This window comes from Borostomias antarcticus (genome assembly GCF_949987555.1).
Source record: "Borostomias antarcticus genome assembly, chromosome: 13".
In the NCBI taxonomy this organism is placed as follows: Eukaryota; Metazoa; Chordata; class Actinopteri; order Stomiiformes; family Stomiidae; genus Borostomias; species Borostomias antarcticus.
Window position 1 is genome coordinate 854688 of NC_140246.1, and position 15758 is coordinate 870445.

The window sequence follows — 15758 nt, forward strand, 5'->3', positions numbered from 1 at the left end:
TTTTGGAGAGGGAGAGACGTGGTTGAAATCCTCATTAATGGTACTGAAAGCGCTGAGGCGCGGTGTTAGGAGACCCGCGACAGCGGAGTGGATGACGTCACAGCCGAGGGCGCGATGTAAACAAAGACGATGACGGCGTGCGAGAGTCCGCGAGGGAGATACGGTCTCAGATCTGTCACTAGCAGCTCAATGTCTCAGCGCAGATGTTCTCCTTTATTAATTTTGTTTATTAATTATGTGCCCGGCGATGGACCATTTCTCATTGACATTGACTTTCTCATTGGCTATTAAGTAGAACGTTACTTATACTCAACCTATCAGACTCACCGGTGAAATGTGGCAGGTCCACTGAGGCCTGAACAGTTAGTCAGCCTCAAGCTCTCTGTCAGCATCTGCTTCCCAACTGTCATCTCAACTGTCACATCCAGACCTGCACAGAGCAACACAGCAACACAGCACAAAGACCTCAGTGCCTGTGGTTGGCTTGGTCGCTCAACAGGACTTATTTTATTTAAACTTTAATTAACCAGGTAAAGAAGCTTGAGATCAAAGCACTCTTTTTCAAGCAACACCTGACCAGAATTCGTTTTTATTGTCTACTACATGGCTCCAAATAGGTTTGGTTTAGTGATGTCTTATCCTGCACCTGTGCCACACACTGCTGGCTACAGCAGAGCTGAAAGGTCATTTAGAGGTCACGGACACTGACCTTGGGCAGGTAGCCTGTCGCTGGAGAACTGGCAGAGGCAACGGGGGAAAACTGGGGCGGGGCCTCCACTGTCACACAAGACATCACTTCCTGTGGTGAAGCTACAGGCAAGGGCGGGTCTTCCTTGTCCAGTCACGCTCAGATGGACCTGGACGGTTAGGATGATGTCCTATAGCGAGAGACACAAAGAGTGATGTCATGTATACCTGGGATATGGACACTCGGATCAACCAATGAGAGAGCTACCCTGGGGAAGGCCTTTGAGCCGCAACACGTCTGTTTTTTTTGCCATTGAATATTTTAATGTTTTGATGTTGCTTTTCACAAGCTGAGAAATAAGTGAATAATAAATAGAAAAATGCAGACAGAGAGAGCGTGGCGCCTTGTACCTGTCCAGAAACGCTCCTCTCCAGCTGGTGAGAGATCATCCCCTGCTGGGTGGAGTCCTCAGGGATGGAGAACCAGGCTGAACCTGAGCATTCATCCTCAAATGTACATCTGGGACAGACAGACAGGCATGCAGGTAGACAGACAGACAGACAGACAGACAGACAGACAGACAGACAGACAGACAGACAGGCATGCAGGCAGGCAGACAGACAGGCATGCAGGTAGACAGACAGGCATGCAGGTAGACAGACAGACAGACAGACAGACAGACAGACAGACAGACAGACAGACAGGCAGGCAGACAAGCAGGCAGGCAGACAGACAGGCATGCAGGCAGACAGACAGGCATGCAGGTAGACAGACAGGTAGACAGGCAGACATGCAGGCAGACAGACAGGCATGCAGGTAGACAGACAGACAGGTAGACAGGCAGGCAGGCATACAGTCAGACAGGCAGACAGGCAGACAGACAGACAGGCAGACAGGCAGACAGACAGACAGACAGACAGACAGACAGACAGACAGGCAGACAGAGAGACAGGCAGGCAGGCAGGCAGACAGTGAGTCAGACAGGCAGGCAGGCAGACAGACAGGCAGACCAACAGAGAGACAGACAGGCAGACCGACAGATAGACAGACCACAGAGAGGATGAGAGACCAAAAGACGATAAGGGGAGAGTTATATTATTTCAGGAAGTAGAGCAGATAGCTGTCAAAAGGTACAGTATGGTTACATTACTTGAATATTTGAAGAACCTGAGTACTTGTGACTGACCTGTTCTTAGCATCACACCAACCACAGAATGGATCCCGTGCCAACCAGCAGTCCTTCAGTCCTATGTGCTTACTGCACTCTGCCACCGGGACACGCTTGACCTAGAACACACACACACACACACACACACACACACACGTGCATCAACACACACACATGCATAGTGAATGCTACTATTGCTACAATATTAGTATGAGTGAAGAAAAACTGGATGAGAATTGAGCTCACCTGGTTCTTTACTGCCATGTACAGGTGTTTGTTGTCCACTGGGTCCAGGTGCATCTTGGGAAACAGCGGCTCATTATCGTAGTAGAGAACCCTGGGACACATGGAACGGTATTTCTTGTCCACAGCAAGCTGACATGGGGAAAAAGGAGAGACACTTACAGTAACTCTCACACACTTTAATAATAATAATAATAATAATCATCATCATAATAAATAAACAACAATGGTGCATATAATAATAATAATACTAATCATAATAATCATAATAATAAGTAATAACAACAATAATAAAAATAATAAAAATAATAATAATAAATATTAATTGTATTTATGAAGCTCTTTTCATTGTGAAAATAATCTCAAAGTGCTGAATGTCACTGGTTCGCTGCTTCCACCCTCACTTGCCCACGCTGGGTTTGATCTCAGGTCATCTGACTTACTGTACTGAAGCATGACCACCTCTCAAACACCGCATTAGCCGGCTACACCACCAAAACACCAGCGATTCATGTGAAATGATCACAACCACACTAATCCTAACCTGCCAATGTCCCTTCACACTAAGTGACTTCTTTTTAACTGACATTATAAACTTTGAAATGATACTGATGATGTCTAATTCAACAGTCTAATTCATACTGAAAGAAATCTCTCACACAAGCCACACTGGGCTGTCAGCTGCTAATTAGTTTGTTATTTAGCCCTTGGCTCGCTGTGGTGTGGAGTAGCAGTGTAATCCACGTAGCAGCGTTGCTGGGCTTATCCCTGTGTGTCTGCCCCACGGAAAGACTGCAGTCTTGGACCCAACAGAGTCCAACATCGGACTTTCTCCAGGCTGGTTTTGAATTCCCTCATCATGTGAGCAATGTTTGGGAGCAACAGGTGCGTGTTATTCTGTGATTCTGACACCGAAGTGTAACTATCAATGTGTTTGAGAGGAGGTATGTGTGTGTTTGGGTGTGACAGCTGAGGTGAGGGAGTCAAAGAGCTACATGTGAGAGAGATAGAAAAAAAGATACTGTTTCCTGCAAAGAGGCCCACAAACATCCTTGAATCATAAAGAGGCCTTTTTAGCTGAGTGAGATAGAAACAACATCTGTATCAGGAAAAACTGACATGACAGCGATACCGACCTTGATGAGTTGTCCGTCCTCTGTTCCGATAAAGAACACCATCCAGGGTCCCCGTCTCGCTGCCAGCACGGATGTCATGGAGTTGTACTTGAACACCACCGCTACTGGCTTCAGCTTCTTGCTCGTGTCAGTTGGGTTTGGCTGGCACACACATACGCACGCACACACACACACACACACACACACACACACACACACACACACACACACACACACACACACACACACACACACACACAAGACAGACACATACTGTTTAGGTCTACGCACACATCGGAGCAAAAATAAACTTTAAAAGCCTAAATTTGATTTAAAATAAGAATTTTGGATGGATGGATGAATTAAGATTAAGAAAAAATGACCAACCTTGACACACGGTTTATTGCTGCAGAAGTCTGGGTCCGCCCCGGTTACCGGGCTGATGTCATAAATGGCAAGCACGGTATTCACGGGGTCGCTCGTGTTACTCCCCGTGAACACTCCGGCCCAGCGGATCGGGGACCGGGAATCACCGGGAATCACCGAGGATGACAGCAGACTCGGCCGATCTCGGTCCTCACAGCAATCAAGTGTCGCAGCTCGCAGGGACTCAAATGTAGTGTACTTATTTTTGGATGCGTTCAGCCAATTAAGTTTAACTTTACGCTTCAACAGGTTCGACAACAGATATATGTTTTGATCGATCTGAAAGCCGTCCACAAACTCAACCTTGTGTCTACTCGTAATGTATGTATTTCGTTGGCTTTTGTCATGACGCGAGAATATTCCTCCAGTCTGTCCATCTTTTGTATTCTGCAGTAGGACCACTTTATCGCCTGTATCAGTGCAGCCTTCATCTTCAAACGGCCCGAATGCAGCAAGAATATAAGTCTCTGTCTTAATTCCCTCCTCGACATCGACCAGGAACACAACGGATGGTCCATTTAAAGATCCCACTAACACTCTCTCTGAATGCACCGATTTGGAGATGTTGTTGAGATCGAGTACATCACAGTAACCACATTTGATTCTTCCACATGTGATCAGTGTGTTATTCTTGATAAATGGCACCAAGACGTTCACGGAAAAGTTCCAAACAGGATTATCACTATTTGAAACTCGCTGAAATTTACCTTTTTCCGGACGTATCCCTCTGGGAAATGATCTGCTCTGAATCCGACCCAATTTGTGGCTCACCTGGTGGAGTCGGTCATCTGTAAGAACGTAAAGCGAGCTGTTGCCAACAGTGTAGGCGCGGATGTGCCCATCAAAGCTGATGTCCTGGCCACGACTCCAGTCTGCACAGACGACGAGCACCCCTAATAGAATAGCCCACATGGCGTTGAACATAATGCTAGTCACTCACAGGTAGGCAATTTGACCGGGTAGGAAAACCATTCTCGATCTGCGACTTTGCCTATGTGTGTGCACTGGATGCGTCGCGCGTAAAAGCGCAAAGTATTGTGGCTTGGAGAGACGAAGTTCCGCTTTTCTGGATGATGGTGTGAGGACATAACGTAACCTACTTCCGTGTATAAGGTCTATGAAACGCACACCCTCAAAAAACCTCAACAGATTCTGATCCATTCTTACTACAAATCTCAGCGCATGCAGATGCCTCCTATATTTTGCTTCGGTTAACCATTCAACAACATTTGATGGACGTCTAGCGCGGCAAATGTCACTGAGATTTCAATACACGAATTCCCTTATATAAGGTAAATGATGGAGAGTTATGTCACCTGCTTCATCTGGATCTCGAGGTTCGAACAGGTGTCAGTGCGTCGCTTCAGTAGGCCTATAGCTTCCACACGTACCCGCTGGGTTCCCGCGGGTACCCGCCCTCTGGTTTACGACCACACGTGGCCACCTCTAACGATTCGATGGCGGGGGTGGGCGATTTATGCCGATTTAAGTCGAGGAGTGTGTTTAATTGAACTCGAGGTTCAAGGTAGTTCAAACTAGTTTCCCTTGAATGTCCCGCGGGTCTTTGCTGTGCCCTAGTGGTGAAAATGTTAACATCTCTCTCTCTCTCTCTCTCTCTCTCTCTCTCTCTCCCCCTCTCAGCAAAATGGGCTACAAGATTCTTTTATCACTTCATAGTCATAGGCTATTGGAAGTAGCCTGTACAGTAGCCTAATACGTGCTGTTATTTCGAGAAACAGAATCTGATGGGGCGGTTTTGGAAAGAGAAGGTTATTGGCCTAAACACATCTACCATCTCTCGATTCAAATGACTTTATTGGCATTGTAAAATGTTTACATTGCCAAAGCAAGTGGAAATATAAATGAATGAAAACAAAATAATAGAAACGATAAGATTTAAATGTTACACTGTAAATATGGTTTATGTTACAAAACAGGTTTGTTCAACAATGTCAAAATAGTTACGGTAAGGGTAAAATAAGTGGATAGTGGACTCTTAAAAGTAGTGATTGAAGACTCGTGATTGATTATTTCTTTCGTGTTATGCACACAAATTGCCCAACTCTCTTGGCTTCATAAGGCACAGAGAATAATAGTCGCAATGTAGGCTAATATAATCCATTAGGCTACAACAATACATTCATTTTCAATAGCTACTGCTTGGACTTTAAACAAAATAATACGCTCTATTACAATAATAGGCTACATAGGCTATAATATATTTATTGAACTGGTAGGCTATTAGGTATTCTGCCTTCCCAAGCCTGGCAGATACAAAAGAAGCTTCCTTGTTGAAGCACAGCTCCAATGTTATATGGCCATGACAGTAGAGGGCGCTAAGGCATTTCCAATTGCCATACGGATGCAACGGTATGCTGTACATCAGTGGGTTTAAAAGCGCAAGTTCACAGAAAACTACTCTCACGTGAAGCCTATTTGGACTACCCACAGCAGAGTATCGCTCGGACGTGTCCGTGGTTCAGTCAGTTGGGATCGGACCGATCAGGAGGTGTGTATCCTAGTGTAGCCCACACCTTGCTTTGGCAGTGCCCGCGCATCGGTGCGTCTGCTATTGGACTCTTCGGGAAGGGCAATAAATCGTTAAACCGGAGAAAACACGATCAACTTTTAACCGCTTGCTTGTTCAAGGACGACATTGTTCAACCATAGCCTGTCTCTGGTGAGTGAACATTCAATTCTACCCTTTCTGTATTGCGGATTCGTTCAGCCTCAGTCGGTTGTAGTCTAATTTGACAGGCTGCAGTCTACCTTTGCGTCAACCGCTAGTTTCCATCTCACAGACGAAACAAACATACCATAGGGCCTACCTACCATAAGGCTACTTGAAATATTATAGCTATTTGATCACAATTAATGCCAACCTTCACATTTAATAGACAGTCAACATCCTACTATGCTATGACTAAAACTTTGGTTAGAGGATAGGTTAGCCTACTCCAATATTTGGGTAGCCTATCCCATCAGTTAATAACCTAGTATTTAATGAGTAAGTTTCTGGCAAAGTAATATGATTCTTATTCACAAATAGCCTACAGTACCCTATCAAACATGATCAAATTAAGTGATCAAGAGGAAAGACACGAGAAGAGATAGCCTACTCCATTCATACTTGAACTGTGTAGTGTAATAGCCTAAATGAGCAGTTCAAGTGATTCAATCGATCTCTGTCGAGATAGCGGATGCAGTTACCAATTTATCAGTCAATTTCCATTTCTGAGTATCTAGACTGTGGGTCTGCATTCGATTTGGCATTCAGAGACTTGCTGGGATTGAATAAAAAAAATACAATTTACAGAGGCTTCATCACCCTACCCGTTTGCTTAGCACAGTACCCAGGCTACAACTCAGAAAAACAGAGTGTAGCCTATAGGCTTTGGGACACACCAGACTATTTTAGCGTTCCCTTTGAAAAAGCTGTGGTTTCCGAAGGTCTTTCTTTAGCATGTGGTGCTCCAAGCTTCCAAGCCAGGTCTCCACCCAGGAGCTTGGTTCTGAAAGCCCTGTAATCTGTCACTAAACTAAGACACACACCACCCAATCTATCTGCTGACTCAACACACAGGGACACAAATGGTAGCCTACAGGGCTTTTGGCCCGGGCGTGGAAAGAAAAATACATGTGCTCATTAAAATACATGTGCTCATTAAAATACATGTGCTCATTTAAATACATGTGCTCATTTAAATACATGTGCTCATTTAGGGTGTTTAGTCAAGGTCTTTGGAGAATTACTTGCGCGAGGTGAAACGGTTTCCACCGCGGGTTTGAAAGGGAGAGACACACTTACATACACACGTGTGGACCAAACACACACGTACATACACACGTGTGGACCAAACACACACGTACATACACACGTGTGGACCAAACACACACGTACATACACACGTGTGGACCAAACACACACGTACATACACACGTGTGGACCAAACACACACGTACATACACACGTGTGGACCAAACACACACGTACATACACACGTGTGGACCAAACACACATGTATACACACACGCGAACGCGCGCACTCGTCCCCGTCTGGCTCCGTTGGCTAGCAGCCGCTTCGTCTCTCCAGACGTGTTCAACGTGTCACCAGCAGGTCTGCGCAGGGACGATCCTCCCTCGCCACTTAGCAGCCACTTAGCTGCATCTGTCACAGCCTCGTTGAGGAAATTCATCTGGACTCCCCTAATGCCAGGATGTGGAGGAGACCTGTGGTAGCTCAGACAAAAACGGATGAGGGCCAGAGTGATGATGATGATGATGACGATGACAGTTTTATCCAGCAAGTCTAGCAAGAGCCTACTGGACTCCTCCTCCTCCTCCTCCCCATGCTCCTCCTAGGGGGTCTGTCTACTTGCCCTCAAGGGCGTGAGTGGAGGAGACATTGAGTGTGGGGGATATGGGGTAGTGATAGTGGTGGTGGTGTGTGTGTGTGTCAGTGTGTGTGTCCCTAGTGTGTGAGAGAGTGTGTGTGTTTGTGAGAAAGAGAGACAGAAAGAGTGTGTGTGTGTGTGTATGTGTGTATTTGTGAATATGTGTGTGAGAGAAAGACAGAGCATGTGAGAGAGAGAGGGATGGAGAGAAAGGGAGAGAGGGATGGAGAGATAAGAGAGAGAGGGATGGAGAGAAAGAGAGAGAGGGATGGAGTGAGAGAGAGAGAGGGATGGAGTGAGAGAGAGAGAGAGAGAGAGGGATGGAGTGAGAGAGAGAAATGGGGGGATGATCTCAGCCATGTTGATCCAAGCCACTTGAATCACCCTGGCAGGTTAGGACAGGGTACACACGCACCATAACGCCATATATGGGGGTCTGAGGGCCAAAAGAGAGGGTTTCGATGTAGGGCAACTGGACATAGAGGGAGTGTGTGGTGTGTGTGTTACGATAGGGTGTGTGTTCAGGGATTCAAAGATGTTTATTTATCATAGGTACAAGATACAGGTACAGTACCATGTACAATGAAATGCTCCTTGTGGCGTGTTTTGATGTGGTTTGGGAAAGTACAGGTATGTGGTGTGTTTTGTCTGTCTGTGTCTGTCTGTCTCTATCTATCTATCTATCTATCTATCTATCTATCTATCTATCTATCTATCTATCTATCCATCTATCCATCTATCCATCCATCCATCCATCCATCCATCCATCCATCCATCCATCCATCCATCCATCCATCCATCCATCCATCCATTCATCCATCCACCCATCCATCCATGTATCTGTCTATCTAATGACTAAGATGAGGTGAGTCAGAAAATTAATTCATACAGTGTACTCTGTAGTCATCTACCGATGTAGTTGATATATTTGTCCTTCAGTGGGTGTGGGGCGTGGCTAACGTTGTCTTCGGTAACTAGGGGGCGTGGTCATCCCTAACGCAAAGAGGAGGGGAAAAATAGACAAGACAATTGTATAACACATTTTCTACAAGCTCTATGCTCACAGCATCATCCAAGTTTACTTCACTGAAAGCTTAGTAAATTCAAATCTACTTTTTGATTGAAGGACTGTAATGTGTTTGTTCGTATCTTGGGAAAGAATTAATTGAATCTATGTCTCTTTATAGCATAAAGACATTTGGTACCATTTAGAGCTGAATGTACTGCAGAGAATTATCTGGCTGACAGATGACAGCCTGCCTGGTGTTGGCGGATGGGATTACTGTACCACTGAGTTGTCAGACTTATTTCTGAATGAATAATTCAACACACAAAGCCTTCTGCTCTTGCTCTACCCCCCCCCCCCCCCCCCCACACACACACACACACACACACTCTCAGATAGGAACGCCTGTTGAAAGCCCCCCACTTCACATGGTAACAGGGGAGTGTGACTCACTCACATCAACGATGATGCTGTTGCCCTCGGTAACACAACGAACGACATTCTCAGCCTCATCTATCACGTCAGTAAAGTGAAGTCAGCCAGTTCACCTGTCAGCCAGCCTTATAACCAGCCAGTCAACCAGTCAGCCAGCCATATAACCATCCAGTTAACCAGTCAGCCAGCCATATAACCATCCAGTCAACCAGTCATATAACCAGCCAGTCAGCCAGTCATATAACCATCCAGTCAACCAGTCAGCCAGCCATATAACCATCCAGTCAACCAGTCAGCCAGCCATATAACCATCCAGTCAACCAGCCATATAACCAGCCAGTCAGCCAGCCATATAACCATCCAGTCAACCAGCCATATAACCAGCCAGTCAGCCAGTCATATAACCAGCCAGTCAACCAGTCAGCCAGCCATATAACCATCCAGTTAACCAGTCAGCCAGCCATATAACCATCCAGTCAACCAGTCAGCCAGCCATATAACCATCCAGTTAACCAGTCAACCAGCCATATAACCAGCCAGTCAACCAGTCAACCAGCCATATAACCAGCCAGTCAACCAGTCAACCAGCCATATAACCATCCAGTCAACCAGTCAACCAGCCATATAACCATCCAGTCAGCCAGTCATATAACCATCCAGTCAACCAGTCATATAACCAGCCAGTCAACCAGTCAACCAGCCATATAACCATCCGGTCAACCAGTCAGCCAGTCATATAACCAGCCAGTCAACCAGTCAGCCAGTCATATAACCATCCAGTCAACCAGCCATATAACCAGCCAGTCAACCAGTCAGCCAGCCATATAACCAGCCAGTCAACCAGCCATATAACCAGCCAGTCAACCAGTCAGCCAGTCATATAACCATCCAGTCAACCAGCCATATAACCAGCCAGTCAACCAGTCAGCCAGCCATATAACCAGCCAGTCAACCAGTCTACCAGCCATATAACCATCCAGTCAACCAGTCAGCCAGCCATATAACCATCCAGTTAACCAGCCATATAACCAGCCAGTCAACCAGCCATATAACCAGCCAGTCAACCAGTCAGCCAGCCATATAACCATCCAGTCAACCAGTCAGCCAGCCATATAACCATCCAGTCAACCAGTCAGCCAGCCATATAACCATCCAGTCAACCAGTCAGCCAGCCATATAACCAGCCAGTCAGCCAGCCATATAACCATCCAGTCAACCAGTCAGCCAGCCATATAACCATCCAGTCAACCAGTCAGCCAGCCATATAACCATCCAGTCAGCCAGTCATATAACCAGCCAGTCAACCAGTCAACCAGCCATATAACCAGCCTGTCAACCAGCCATATAACCAGCCAGTCAACCAGCCACTCTGATCCCCTCTGGAGAGACTCTGACCCCCTCTGGAGAGACTCTGACCCCCTCTGGAGAGACGCGTCCGCCTGCTGTGGGAGGAGACGGTGACAGACTTCCTGTGGAGGAGGGGCTCTCCTGGGGCACCTGCAGCCACCTGTACCCCGTACCCCATAACACCTCCCAACCAACCCCGTACCCCATAACACCTCCCAACCAACCCCGTACCCCGTACCCCATAACACCTCCCAACCAACCCCGTACCCCGTACCCCATAACACCTCCCAACCAACCCCGTACCCCGTACCCCATAACACCTCCCAACCAACCGACTGTAGCTAACTATAACACACCATTCACCACGAGAATCTATGCTTTCTCAAGAAAACATTTGTTTTATTGGGGGGGGGGGGGGCGGGGGGGGGGTGTCAAGCAAAGGTTACTGTGAATTTGTAGGCATGTTGCCCTTGTCTGTGGTAAAACCAAGATGAATCACCCTTTGGATTTTCATAGCCAAAGCTACAGAGCGCTTAGTTTTTGATTTATAAATAACCTGTCCCACATGTCTGTGTCTTCGTAACCCGCTGTCTTGGAGAAATCCAACATCAAAGGCTTTCCGTCAAATTCTCACATCCCCACGGTGTGCGGCAGCAGACACCCCTAATCCCTGATGGGTTTTGTGCCCCCCCCCCCCCTCCCAGAGTTCCTTGCTCCGGCGTGGTGCTGAGGATGGGCCGCTGATCTGAGACCCAATTCCAAGGACCTGCCAGCGCTGCCCTGTGATTGGTTCTCTCAGCTTTGCTGGCTGCTGTCATGGCGAAGAGCCCTGAGGTGAAGCTGGCCGTTTTTGGCAGAGCGGGGGTCGGAAAATCAGGTACGGTAGGTCTACTCTTCTGTGTGTGTGTGTGTGTGTGTGTGTGTGTGTGTGTGTGTGTGTGTGAGAGTGAGTATTGTGTGTGTGCCAGTCCGATGGTCTGTCATTTAGGGCTGTAGGATTGTATCGATACAACGATGCATCGCGGTACGTAGTCTCGCGATACTGTATCGATCTTTCAGCCCGGAGTATCGATACAGCCGGGCGCTGTAAAATTTAGAATTTAATTATTTTTTATTTTTTTATTTTTTTTAATTTAAATTTTTAAATCCAGTTTAAAAAGCATATTCTACAATATTAAGTTAAAAAAGCATACATATAAATAATTTTGAAAAACCATAAATACTACAATGTTGACAGTTTAAAAAGCATGGATATCAAGTGTAAAATATTTATTAGCTAGCTCTCTGTCCAGTCATTGAGTTTGAGTTATCTATATAGTGCATTTGAGCCCTTCAGTTTTCAGTCTTGAACACTTAAAATCTTTCAGTAAATGATGTGTGTATCGCAATACGTATCGTATCGTATCGTATCGTATTGTATCGTGACCTCTGTATCGTGATACGTATCGAATCGTGACCTGTGTATTGTGATGCGTATCGTATCGCGAAATCCAAGATGATATACAGCCCTACTGTCAATGTGCTTTTTCTATCTCTCTTTCTCTGACTGTCGGTAAATCTTTCATATCCAAGCTGCACTTCTGAAGAAGCCTCCGGCAATCTCTCAACTACCTCTAGACCGAGAGGGTTTTAAAAGCTTCACTCCTACCATTAATCCAATAAAATATCAATCAGTTCAACAGCTTAGGCCAACTTGGCCGAACGCGATAGGAGTGTGTACCACCATGCCGTCGGTAGCAAACAGCATAACATGGAGCATATGTTTCTTTCTGAGTCCAAATCAAGACAGATTGCTCTCTGTGGCAATCAGCTGTGATGGAAAACATTCCTGCGTCTCTTGATATAGTCCATGTTTTAAGACGTCAATGCTGGCTGTGATTATACTGTGTCAAAGATTTATGACGGAAACTCCAATAGTATGCCAAGCGTTTCTATGACAGCCCATGGCATCTGTAGACCACTGTATAGCCAAGAATGTATGTGCATGTTGCTCAGCGGTCAGTATAGGATAGAATACAATAGAATACAACAGAGTGGAGTAGAATATAATTAAAAAGAATACAGTCGAATAGTGTAGAGAAGAATAGAACAGAATATCTCTACCTCTCTCTCCCTCTCTCTCTCTGCACACATCTGTCTTCAAAGGAGACTCCTCCGGTATTCCTTGTTGACTTAATAACCGAGCTAGACATAGCCGTACCACTCCCCACGATTTCCCTGCCACAGACATGTGCGTAACAACAGCCATCGCACATAACTCTGCGCAGAGCGGCGAGACCAGACAGAGATAGCAGATCTGCAGCCCTGGAACCCAGCGCGTCGGACCGCGCTCAACGCCAGAGCCGAGCGTGGGGTGACGGCCACGTTTAGGAGAGCTAGCAGCTCAGTGTCCCAGACGCCGGTAGCTACATCGATGTGGTTTCCCTTTCGGGGGTCAACAGAAGCCTTGAGGGGGGAGGTCATGGTGTCGTCAGCGGGGGGGGGGGGGGGGGGGGGGCGAGCAGCGACTGGAACATCAACGATGGACCATAGTCAGAGGCAGAGCGTCAGGAGAGAGTCTTGGTCCCAGCCAGCGTGGATAGTAAGTCTGCAGCAGAGGGACAGAGAGGATTCTGGGATGTTTAAGGTCATGTGTATTTGAAGCTACAATGAAATGCTCACTTGAGACCTTCTCCTTGCATCGATAATACAAGAGCATCATCCATCTGAGAGCATCATCCATCTGAGAGAATCATCCATCCGAGAGCATCATCCATCTGAGAGCATCATCTGAGAGCATCATCCATCCGAGAGCATCATCCATTCAAGAGCATCATCCATCCGAGAGCATCATCCACCTGAGAGCATAATCCATCCGAGAGCATCATCCATCTGAGAGCATCATTCATCTGAGAGCATAATCCATCCGAGAGCATCATCCATCCGAGAGCATCATCCATCCGAGAGCATCATCCATCCGAGAGCATCGTCCATCTGAGAGCATCATCCATCCGAGAGCATCATCCATCCGAGAGCATCATCCATCTGAGAGCATCGTCCATCTGAGAGCATCATCCATCCGAGAGCATCATCCATCCGAGAGCATCATCCATCTGAAATCATCATCCATCTGAGAGCATCATCCATCTGAGAGCATAATCCATCCGAGAGCATCATCCATCCGAGAGCATCATCCATCCGAGAGCATCGTCACACCACAGAACACAACAATGCTACTACTGTACCCACTCACCACAGAAATTCATGTTTGAAGAATGAAAATACTAATTAACAGTATGAATCATCTGTCCAATATGTTGGTAAAATCCGACCATAGAGATCTATCTATGATTGATCTATGATTCATGTGGCAAAGCCACGTAGAATGCGCTTCCCATGGCTGGTTCTTTATGGGAGGAACCCTTGAGAACACGGGGAGAACATGCAAACTCTGCACAGAAAGGTCCGTAGACCTCTTTGCTGTGAGGTGACAGTACTAGGTACTACGCCACCGTGCCGCACATGAGCCATTTTGGGGTTCTGCGTCTTGCTCAAGGCAGGGAAAGTTTATTTGTAGCACATTTCAGCAACAAGGCAATTCAAAGTGCTTTACATGAGACATTAAAAGCATCAAGACAAAGTGCAACACATAAAAAGGTCATATAAAACGAGATGCAAAAAAGGACATTTAAAACAAAATGCAGGAATAATAAAATACAGGAATAAAAGTTACAGTGCAGTGTATGAATGAATAACTATTTTGATTTAATAAAAAGCAGCGGCAAAAATAAAAGTCTTCAGTCTTGATTTAAAAGAACCGAGAGTTGCAGCAGACCTGCAGTTTTCTGGATGTTTGTTCCAGATATGTGGAGCATAAAAACTGAACGCTGATTCTCCATGTTTGATTTTAACTCTGGGGACAGAAAGCAGGCCTCAAGGACACTTCAGCCGGCCGCTCTGCCTCCCGAGCTACGTGCCACCCCTACCATAGGCCCTTTACAGCCAGAGCAGGGATTATGAGAGAGAGAGACAGAGTGAAGGAGGGACAGAGAGAGAGAGAGAGAGAGAGAGAGGAGGGGGGGGGGTCTGTGTTGACGCCAAGGTGGGGGGGTGTGATTTCTCCCCTGTCTGACAGTAGCTACAGAGGCTGAACCACTGGTCTGCCTACTCACCGTTGCTTACAATCGGACACTTGAATTTGCTTCAGATCAGCGAGTGTGGGTCTGCTGTAGCTGCAGCTGCTCTACTTTACTCTCCTCCCTCACCTCACCTCTCCTCTGCTCTACTTTACTGTCCTCCCTCTCCTCTGCTCTACTTTACTCTCCTCTCCTCTGCTCTGCTCTCCTCTCCTCTCCCCTCCTCTGCTCTACTTTACTCTCCTCCCTCTCCTCTCCTCACCTCACCTCACCTCACCTCTCCTCTGCTCTACTTTACTCTCCTCTCCCCTCCCCTCCCCTCCCCTCCCCTCCCCTCCTCTGCTCTCCTCTCCCCTCCTCCTCTCCTCTCCTCTGCTCTCCTCTCCTCTCCTCTCCTCTCCCCTCCTCTCCTCTCCTCTCCTCTCCTCTCCTCTCCTCTCCTCTCCTCTCCTCTCCTCTCCTCTCCTCTCCTCTCCTCTCCTCTCCTCTCCTCTCCTCTCCTCTCCTCTCCTCTCCTCTGCTCTGCTCTCCTCTCCTCTCCTCTCCTCTCCTCTCCCTCTCCCTCTCCCTCTCCCTCTCCTGTCCTCTCCTCTCCTCTCCTCTCCTCTCCTCTCCTCTCCTGTCCTGTCCTGTCCTGTCCTGTCCTGTCCTGTCCTGTCCTGTCCTCTCCTCTCCTGACAGTGTCACCCTGGTCCTGTACCCAAGGGGAAGTGGGTGTTGTTCACGTGGTTGATATCTATAGGAGAGCAGCAGTGGGACAGTGTGTTCATGGTGAGCATGCACACCCAGGCAGATGTGCTTCTGACCAGCAGAGAGAGAG

General features: G+C 47.0%; 2 protein-coding genes across 2 annotated transcripts in view; one reads left to right on the top strand and one right to left on the bottom strand.

Annotated features, from left to right (window-relative positions):
- The window catches only part of plxnc1 (plexin C1), a 23244-nt gene extending 19898 nt beyond the window's left edge, over positions 1 to 3346 (bottom strand). Inside the window, exons 1-6 of the mRNA XM_084447656.1 lie at positions 3236 to 3346; positions 2103 to 2231; positions 1875 to 1975; positions 1099 to 1207; positions 710 to 878; positions 328 to 430 (exon numbers count right to left, since the gene is read on the bottom strand). Of these exons, the coding sequence (XP_084303782.1) occupies positions 328 to 430; positions 710 to 878; positions 1099 to 1207; positions 1875 to 1975; positions 2103 to 2231; positions 3236 to 3313 (689 nt within the window). The 5' untranslated portion in view covers positions 3314 to 3346. The remainder of the gene's footprint in view (positions 1 to 327; positions 431 to 709; positions 879 to 1098; positions 1208 to 1874; positions 1976 to 2102; positions 2232 to 3235) is intronic.
- Positions 3347 to 6221: 2875 nt separating this feature from the next.
- Positions 6222 to 15758, top strand: part of rerg (RAS-like, estrogen-regulated, growth inhibitor) — a 38463-nt gene continuing 28926 nt past the window's right edge. Inside the window, exons 1-2 of the mRNA XM_084448198.1 lie at positions 6222 to 6320; positions 11528 to 11700. Coding sequence (XP_084304324.1) covers positions 11640 to 11700 — 61 coding nt within the window. The 5' untranslated portion in view covers positions 6222 to 6320; positions 11528 to 11639. The remainder of the gene's footprint in view (positions 6321 to 11527; positions 11701 to 15758) is intronic.